General features: G+C 41.5%; 1 protein-coding gene across 1 annotated transcript in view; it reads right to left on the minus strand.

Moving 5' to 3' along the window:
- The window catches only part of LOC127930603 (rho guanine nucleotide exchange factor TIAM1-like), a 191,438-nt gene that overhangs the window by 71,952 nt on the left and 109,486 nt on the right, over positions 1-10,000 (minus strand). The window contains exons 14-15 of the mRNA XM_052520211.1: positions 5,846-5,927; positions 2,950-3,036 (exon numbers count right to left, since the gene is read on the minus strand). Of these exons, the coding sequence (XP_052376171.1) occupies positions 2,950-3,036; positions 5,846-5,927 (169 nt within the window). The remainder of the gene's footprint in view (positions 1-2,949; positions 3,037-5,845; positions 5,928-10,000) is intronic.

The raw sequence follows: 10,000 nt of genomic DNA on the forward strand, positions 1-10,000 counted from the left end.
CTTTTCCTCTCTCCCTCTCTCCAACCTTTCCCTCTCTCCCTCTCTCCAACCTTTCCCTCTCTCCCTCTCTCCAACCTTTCCCTCTCTCCCTCTCTCCAAACTTTTCCTTTTCTCCCTCTCTCCAACCTTTTCCTCTCTCCCTCTCTCCAACCTTTTCCCTCTCTCCCTCTCTCCAACCTTTTCCTCTCTCCCTCTCTCCCTCTTTCCAACCTTTTCCTCTCTCCCTCTCTCCAACCTTTTCCCTCTCTCCCTCTCTCCAACCTTTTCCTCTCTCCCTCTCTCCCTCTCTCCAACCTTTTCCTCTCTCCCTCTCTCCCTCTCTCCCTCTCTCCCTCTCTCCATCCTTTCCCCTCTCTCCCTCTCTCCAACCTTTCCCTCTCTCCCTCTCTCCATCCTTTCCCCTCTCTCCCTCTCTCCAACCTTTTCCTCTCTCCCTCTCTCCAACCTTTTCCCTCTCTCCCTCTCTCCAACCTTTTCCTCTCTCCCTCTCTCCAACCTTTTCCTCTCTCCCTCTCTCCAACCTTTTCCCTCTCTCCCTCTCTCCAACATTTTCCTCTATCCCTCTCTCCAACCTTTCCCTCTCTCCCTCTCTCCAACCTTTTCCCTCTCTCCCTCTCTCCAACCTTTTCCTCTCTCCCTCTCTCCAACCTTTTCCCTCTCTCCCTCTCTCCAACCTTTTCCTCTCTCCCTCTCTCCAACCTTTTCCTTCTCTCCCTCTCTCCAACCTTTTCCCTCTCTCCCTCTCTCCATCCTTTTCCTTCTTCCTTCTCTCCTTTTCCCGTCTCCCTCTCTCCTTTTCCCGTCTCCCTCTCTCCTTTTCCTGTCTCCCTCTCTCCTTTTCCTGTCTCCCTCTCTCCTTTTCCTTCTTCCCTCTCTCCCTTTTCCTGTCTCCCTCTCTCCTTTTCCCGTCTCCCTCTCTCCTTTTCCCGTCTCCCTCTCTCCTTTTCCTTCTTCCCTCTCTCCCTTTTCCTGTCTCCCTCTCTCCTTTTCCCGTCTCCCTCTCTCCTTTTCCTTCTTCCCTCTCTCCCTTTTCCTGTCTCCTTCTCTCCTTTTCCCGTCTCCCTCTCTCCTTTTCCTTCTTCCCTCTCTCCTTTTCCTTCTTCCCTCTCTACCTTTTTTCCAACTGCTGTAGGATTAACTCAAGCTCTAGACAGATAAGGAAAAAGAAGCTTCCTTGCTTCCCTCCTTCCTTGAAGCAACCACTGATCCGAACACCGTTGGATTAAGGTAAGCAGTATGTAGTGTGGGGAACACCTTCCTATCCACTAACACATAGACTGGCGGTTACCTGAACAAAGGAAAGAAGAATGCATTGTATTGGACAAAGCCCTTTGATTGACTGGCTCTAGTCCCGCCTCCTTTCACCAACCGTGTCTGCGCAGTCCAAATTGGTAATTAACAATCAAATAGCCAGCCAATTAGAATCGATTAAATCAAATTATGCAAATTGGACTGTGAAAAGCAGTCTTGGATTTCTGACTGCTCTTGTCTCTGTCCCGATGCAGGATCCTGTTTTGCTCAGTAAAGTAGACTCCCATGGTGCAACAGCAGGATTGTGGGTTCAATTCGCCCCTGGGGGGCCCGCTCATACACGTATAAGTGTTTGCACTACATTAAGTTTCTTTGGATGAAAGTGGCATGTCTAAATACTATATGGAAGAGGACAGACACCCAGGCCAGTCGGTAGGGAGGTTATAATGACTGTCTGAGAGAATAAAACAGAATATACACACGTTGTTATTACTGTAGCAGCAAGCGTCCCTATAGGGCCAGACGTCAATCTCAATTCACATCCCTTCCGATAGAAGCAGTGCTGGAGTAATGCGCCGTGCTGAGAATGAACAGGCTTTGGACACACCCTCAAAGCCTACCATTAATCCTTTCTCATTGCCATTCAAGCTCTGAACACACACACACACACACACACACACACACACACACACACACACACACACACACACACACACACACACACACACACACACACACACACACACACACACACACACACACACACACACACACACACACACACACACACACACACACACACACACACACACACGGCCTGAAGGCGTGACCCAGTTGTCTGAGATGTGTATATGTCAGTTGTAGAGAGAGAGTCTCTGTTGGACAAAGAGGGTTATCGCCCCTCTAGCTCTACGTGTGTGTAATGATGTCACAGAGAGACGTGGGGCTATTTGTCCAGCGCTGGCCTGGTTTCCTAACACACCCTCTGGTCTTTCATGCTTTCCAATTGCCCTTCTCACACACACACACACACACACACACACACACACACACACACACACACACACACACACACACACACACACACACACACACACACACACACACACACACACACACACACACACACACACACACACACACACACCCTCAGGCCTACCACTAGCGCATTACCATTCATTCTCCTGAACACAAACCCTCTCTCTCCCTCACACACACACACACACACACACTCCATCGCATGCTCTACTTAAATATTTTCAAAATGTATTTTAGTATTGTCTCTCTGCCAGAAGGTCTCTATACTTCTCCATGGAGAATAAGTCATAGAGCCTCCAGCTAGCCACTGTTAGCACAATTTATAATGCTAATGCATTAGTTTCCAGCTAGCCACCACTAGCATCATTTACAATGCTAATGCATGAGATCACATCCAGCTACAACCTCACGGTGAACTAGCCTCCTCCCAACAGGGGGACAGAGTAGACTCATGTCAGCTCTATGCATTATGGGCTGGTTTCCCGAACACGGATTATGTCCTCGAAAGTGCTTTTAGTCCAGAAATGGGGTTTATATGGATATGAGAGATAAGGGGCCTATCTGCAGCACGTCTAAGAGGGGTCGACATGTACTACTAAGGTTAGAGAAGCAAGCTTTCAACCGGAGGGTTGTCGGTTCGATTTTCAGGTGTTTTTGTACCTTTAGCAGAAGCCAGTCCTCCTGCATTTACTTCAGTGATATGGAGCTGCTGAGTCCCCTCCTCGTCCACTACTGCTATGGAGAAACCTGGAGAGAGATTTAGTTTGTCAGGATACCCAATAGCTTAGTGCACATGCAGGAGCTACTCTTCCTATAAATAATAATATAAATATAATATATAAATATAATATAAACATAAAAAACGTAGAAATACATGACAAAGTACAGAACAGTTATAGACAAGGACATGCGAATAAAAGAGTTAGAGACAACAAAAATACTATTTACACACTATTCATACATACAGATCCAGTCAAAAGTTCGGACAAACCTACTCATTCAAGGGTTTTTTCGTTATTTAAAAAAAAAAAACTATTTTCTACATTGTAGAATAATAGTGAAGACATCAGACCTATGGAATAACACATATGGAATCATGTAGTAACCAAAACAAGTGTTAAACAAATCAAAATGTTTATTTTAGATTCTTCAAAGTAGCCACACTTTTGCCTTGACGACAGCTTTGCACACGCTTGGAATTCTCTCAACCAGCTTCACCTGGAATGCTTTTCCAACAGGCGTGTCCAAACTTTTGACTGGTACTGTACATATTCATATGTCTAAATCTGTTTTTGGTTTGAGTACTGTGAAGAAACCCATAAGGGCATGACTGGTGGGGGTATTTATGTCTGCTTAAACTGTTTTCAAATAGATTATACAAGTGGTTAAGAATTTTCAAGACACAAATGTTTCTTAAAAAGATTAGACGATAAGTAGTCTCTTTTCCTCTCAACCCTCAACCAGGAAAGACTATCGTGCATATTGTTGATGTCAGTTCTGTGTGTGTAGTTAAGGGCGAGGCGTGCTGCTCCGTTCTGAGCTGCAACGTTGCTAGGACTTTCTTTGCTGCACTTGACCGTATTACCGGACAGTAATCAAGATGGGAGAAGACCGGAGTCTGAATAACTAGTACAGTTGATCTTTGTGTCAAAAACACAGAGCGTCTTTTTATAAAAGACATACAGTACCTCTCCCCATCTTCACGATGTTGTCAATATGACTTGACCATGATAGCGGACCATTCAGTGTTACTCCTAGGAGTTCAGCTTCTTGAACCTTGACCATGATAGCGGACCATTCAGTGTTACTCCTAGGAGTTCAGCTTCTTGAACTTGTTCAATGGTCGTTTATACACAGCTCCAGTTTGAGGTTTAGGTCTAAGAGAATGTTTTGAACCAAATACTGTGCTTTTAGTTGTAGATGTATTTTCAATAAGACTAGTTCATTGGTAATGATCCACGCTGACTGTAACACCTTACTAAGAGTCTCAGTGAGCTCACTGGCTGTAGGTGCTGATGTGTAGAGTACAGCAATCATCAGAATACATAGTGATTTTAGCTTCTTCTTGTAAGACAAGTGGCAAATCATTAGTCAAAATAGAGAAGAGTAATGGCCCAAGGCAATTGCCCTGAGGGACGCATTTGATGTTAGAGATATTTCCCGTAAAGAACATTCTCTGGGTTCTATTGGCTAATTAACTCTCCAACCATGTGATGGCAGGTGATGTAAAGACAAAGCAAGTGAGTTTCTTCAATAACAGTTTATGATCAATAACATCAAAAGGCTGCACTGAAATCTAACAATACAGCTCCAACTATCATCTCATTATCAATTTATTTTAGCCAATTATCAGTCATCTGAGTCAGTGCAGTACAAGATGAGTGCCCTTCGCTATATGCATGCTTAAAGTCAGTAGTTAACTTGTCCTCTGAAAAATAGCATTTTATTTGTTCAAACAAAATCAGTTTACGAAGATCAGGCCGCAAGCTGATTGGTCGGCTGTTAGAGCCAGTAAAAAGGGTGCTTTACTATGTTTAGGTAGTGAAATGACTTTAGCTTCCTTCCACAACTGTGGACACACACACCTTTAGGCTTTAAAGGCATGGCAAATAAGGGTGGCTATGCAGTCTGCTACCTCTCTCAATAATACGTTAGGTATCTATCTGTATTACCATCTAGGTCGTCTATACCTGGTGGTAATACAGTCTGCTACCATTCTCAGTAGTTTACCATCTAGGTTGTCTGTACAGTCTGCTACCATTCTCAATAGTTTACCATCTAGATCGTCTATACCTGGTGGTAATACAGTAGGTTCCCATCTAGTTCGTCTATACCTGGTGGTAATACAGTAGGTTCCCATCTAGATCGTCTATACCTGGTGGTAATACAGTAGGTTCCCATCTAGTTCGTCTATACCTGGTGGTAATACAGTAGGTTACCATCTAGATCGTCTATACCTGGTGGTAATACAGTCTGCTACCATTCTCAGTAGTTTACCATCTAGGTTGTCTGTACAGTCTGCTACCATTCTCAATAGTTTACCATCTAGGTTTTCTATAGTTTACCATCTAGGTTGTCTATACCTGGTGGTAATACAGTAGGTTCCCATCTAGATCGTCTATACCTGGTGGTAATACAGTCTGCTACCATTCTCAATAGTTTCTCATCTAGGTTGTCTATAGTTTACCATCTAGTTCGTCTATACCTGGTGGTAATACAGTCTGCTACCATTTTCAATAGTTTCTTATCAAGGTCGTCTATACCTGAATAGTTTTATCATTATTGATAGGAAACAGTTTCTCTCCTCTCTAACACTAACTTGACCAAATTCATTATTAGATTTTCAATACACAAACATTATGGTTCACTTGTCGTCGTTTCACTTCAGAGTTTTGTCCACTTTTACTAGTGAAAGTGGCTGGCTACATCAGGAAGAAATGAGCTTCAATCAACTTCAATGAACGATGGAGATTCTAAACTCTAATTTAAATTCTAAATTCTAAATTCTAAATTCTAATTTAGAAACTGCTAAAACAATCAACTGAGCAAGACCTACCGTATCCCAACGTGCAGGACTCAGCTTTGTCGAAGCGGATCAGCTTGGTGGTTTTGGGACATATTTCTATCTCTTTGTAGAGCTGCAGAAAAAGGAGGATACAATCAGTCTCATCATTGTACTGGATATCATGACGTAGTCCTGCCCTGAGACTTCACTCTCACCATCAAGATGTTGGTTTCTCCCGTGGGAGACCAGGGTTCAAATCCTTCCCGCGACACATGTATACCATTGAGTTTAAGCCCAGGCATTAGCTCAGGGAGCCAACACAATTATTGGGGTGTCAGTGAAGGTTACGCATCATGTTAGGTTATTTCAGCAAACCATCTGTATTAGAGATCTGTATATGAGATCACGTTAGAGATCTGTATTAGAAATCACTTTAGATATCTGTATTAGAAATCACGTTAGTTATCTGTATTAGAGATCACGTTAGATATCTGTATTAAATATCTGTATTAGAGATCTGTATTAGAGATCACATTAGATATCTGTATTAGAGATCTGTATTAGAGATCACGTTAGAGATCTGTATTAGAGATCACGTTAGATATCTGTATTAGAGATCATGTTAGATATCTGTATTAGAGATCTGTATTAGAGATCACGTTAGATATCTGTATTAGAGATCTGTATTAGAGATCACGTTAGAGATCTGTATTAGAGATCTGTATTAGAGATCACGTTAGAGATCTGTATTAGAGATCCCATTAGATATCTGTATTAGAGATCTGTATTAGAGATCACGTTAGAGATCTGTATTAGAGATCACGTTAGATGTCTGTATTAGAGATCACGTTAGAGATCTGTATTAGAGATCACGTTAGATATCTGTATTCGAGATCACGTTAGATATCTGTATTAGAGATCTGTATTAGAGATCTGTATTAGAGATCACATTAGATATCTGTATTAGAGATCACATTAGATATCTGTATTAGAGATCACGTTAGATATCTGTATTAGAGATCACGTTAGATGTCTGTATTAGAGATCACGTTAGAGATCACGTTAGAGATCTGTATTAGAGATCACGTTAGATGTCTGTATTAGAGATCACGTTAGATATCTGTATTCGAGATCACGTTAGATATCTGTATTAGAGATCTGTATTAGAGATCTGTATTAGAGATCACGTTAGAGATCTGTATTAGAGATCCCATTAGATATCTGTATTAGAGATCTGTATTAGAGATCACGTTAGAGATCTGTATTAGAGATCTGTATTAGAGATCACGATAGATATCTGTATTAGAGATCACGTTTGATATCTGTATTAGATATCTGTATTAGAGATCACGTTAGAGATCTGTATTAGAGATCACGTTAGATGTCTGTATTAGAGATCACGTTAGATATCTGTATTCGAGATCACGTTAGATATCTGTATTAGAGATCTGTATTAGAGATCTGTATTAGAGATCACATTAGATATCTGTATTAGAGATCTGTATAAGAGATCACGTTAGAGATCTGTATTAGAGATCACGTTAGATATCTGTATTAGAGATCACAATTTGCATTTTCCACAATTTGTTACGTTACAGCCGTATTCTAAAATGGATTAAATAGATTTCTCCTGCTCATTAATCTACACACAATACCTCATAATGACACAGCAAAATGTGTTTTTTCGATTTTTTTGCACATTTATTAAAATAAAAAACTAAAATATCAATTTAACATAAGTATTCAAACCCTTTACTCAGTACTTTGTTGAAGCACCATTGGCAGTGATTACAGCCTCCAGTCTTCTTGGGTCTGACGCTACAAGTTTGGCACACCTGTATTTGGGGAGTTTCTCCCATTCTTCTCTGCAGATCCTCTCAAGCTCTGTCAGGTTGGATGGGGAGCGTCGCTACACAGCTATTTTTAGGTCTCTCCAGAGATGTTCAATCAAGTTCAAGTCTGGGCTCTGGCTGGGCCACTCAAGGACATTCAGAGACTTGGCTGTGTGCTTAGGGTCGTTGTCCTGTTGGAAGGTGAACCTTCACCCCAGTCTGAGGTCCTGAGTGCTCCGGAGCAGGTCTCCATCAAGGATCTCTCTGTACTTTGCTCCATTCATCTTTCCTTCGATCCTGCCTACTCTCCCAGTCCCTGCCGCTGAAAAACATCCCCACAGCATGATGCTGCCACCACCATGCTTCACCGTAAGGATGGTGTCATGTTCCCTCCAGACGTGATGCTTGGCTTTCAGACCGAGAGAATCTGGTATCTCATGGTCTGAGAGACTTTAGACAAGCGTTCTGTTACGTGCCTTTTACTGCAAAGTAGCTTCCGTCTGGCCACTCTACCATAAATGACTGACTAGTGGAGTGCTGCAGAGATGGTTGTCCTTCTGGAAGGTTCTCCCATCTCCACATAGGAACTCTGGAGCTCTGTCAGAGTGACCATCTGGTTCTTGGACACCTCCCTGACCAAGGCCCGACTCCACAGATTGTCTCCTGTCTTGGAGCTCTACGGACAATCCCTACCACCTCACGGCTTGGTTTTTTGCTCTGACATGCACTGTCAACTTATATAAATAGGTGTGTGCCTTTCCAAATCATGTCCAATCAATTGAATTTACTACAGGTGGAAACATCTCAAGGATGGTCAATGGAAACAGGATGCAACTGAGCGAAGGGTTGGAATACGTAATATGTAAATACGCAATATGTAAATATGTAATATGTAAATACGTAATATGTAAATACGTAATATGTAAATATGTAATATGTAAATATGGCATATGTAAATACATAATATGTAAATATGTAATATGTACATATGTAATATGTAAAAACATACTATGTAAATATGTGATATGTAAATACGTAATATGTAAATATGTAATATGTAAATGCGTAATATGTAAATGCGTACTATGTAAATACGTTTATTTCATGTTTTTACTATTTTTATACATTTGTCATTTTAAGTAGTAATTAAGTGTAGATTGATGAAGATTTTTTTATTTATTTAATCTATTTCAGAATAAGGCTGTAATGTAACAAAATATGGAGAAAGGGAAGGGGTGTGAATACTTTACAAATGCACTATATGTGCTAGAGATCAGATCTGTGTTAGAGATCATAGATGGTTGTTAAATGTCTCAGCGTCTCAACATCACCACAAGCAATCTTACCGATTGCGTTTCAGAGTTTAACAGTCGGAAAGCTATGACCTCAAATCCCATATCAAGTATTTTCTAGAAGTCCTGAACAACTAGACTCTGATGTGGCCATGCTTGAAGTATCACAGCATTCCAGTTTTTAACGACCCTAACCCTGCTTAAAGGATCACAGCATTCCAGTTTTTAACGACCCTAACCCTGCTTAAAGGATCACAGCATTCCAGTTTTTAACGACCCTAACCCTGCTTAAAGGATCACAGCATTCCAGTTTTTATCCCTGCTTAAAGGATCAGCATTCCAGTTTTTAACGACCCTAACCCTGCTTGAAGTATCACAGCATTCCAGTTTTTAACGACCTAACCCTGCTTGAAGTATCACAGCATTCCAGTTTTTAATGACCCTAACCCTGCTTGAAGTATCACAGCATTCCAGTTTTTAACGACCTAACCCTGCTTGAAGTATCACAGCATTCCAGTTTTTAAAGACCCTAACCCTGCTTGAAGTATCACAGCATTCCAGTTTTTAACGACCCTAACCCTGCTTGAAGTATCACAGCATTACAGTTTTTAAAGACCCTAACCCTGATTCCAGTTTTTAACGACCCTAACCCTGCTTGAAGTATCACAGCATTCCAGTTTTTAACGACCCTAACCCTGCTTGAAGTATCACAGCATTACAGTTTTTAACGACCTAACCCTGCTTGAAGTATCACAGCATTACAGTTTTTAAAGACCCTAACCCTGCTTGAAGTATCATAGCATTCCAGTTTTTATTCACAGCCAGTTTTTAATGACCCTAACCCTGCTTAAGGATCACAGCATTCCAGTTTTTAATGACCCTAACCCTGCTTGAAGTATCACAGCATTCCAGTTTTTAACGACCCTAACCCTGCTTAAAGGATCACAGCATTCCAGTTTTTAACGACCCTAACCCTGCTTGAAGTATCACAGCATTACAGTTTTTAACGACCCTAACCCTGCTTGAAGTATCACAGCATTCCAGTTTTTAACGACCCTAACCCTGCTTGAAGTATCACAGCA

Source organism: Oncorhynchus keta, chromosome 6 (genome assembly GCF_023373465.1).
Source record: "Oncorhynchus keta strain PuntledgeMale-10-30-2019 chromosome 6, Oket_V2, whole genome shotgun sequence".
Taxonomy (NCBI): domain Eukaryota; kingdom Metazoa; phylum Chordata; class Actinopteri; order Salmoniformes; family Salmonidae; genus Oncorhynchus; species Oncorhynchus keta.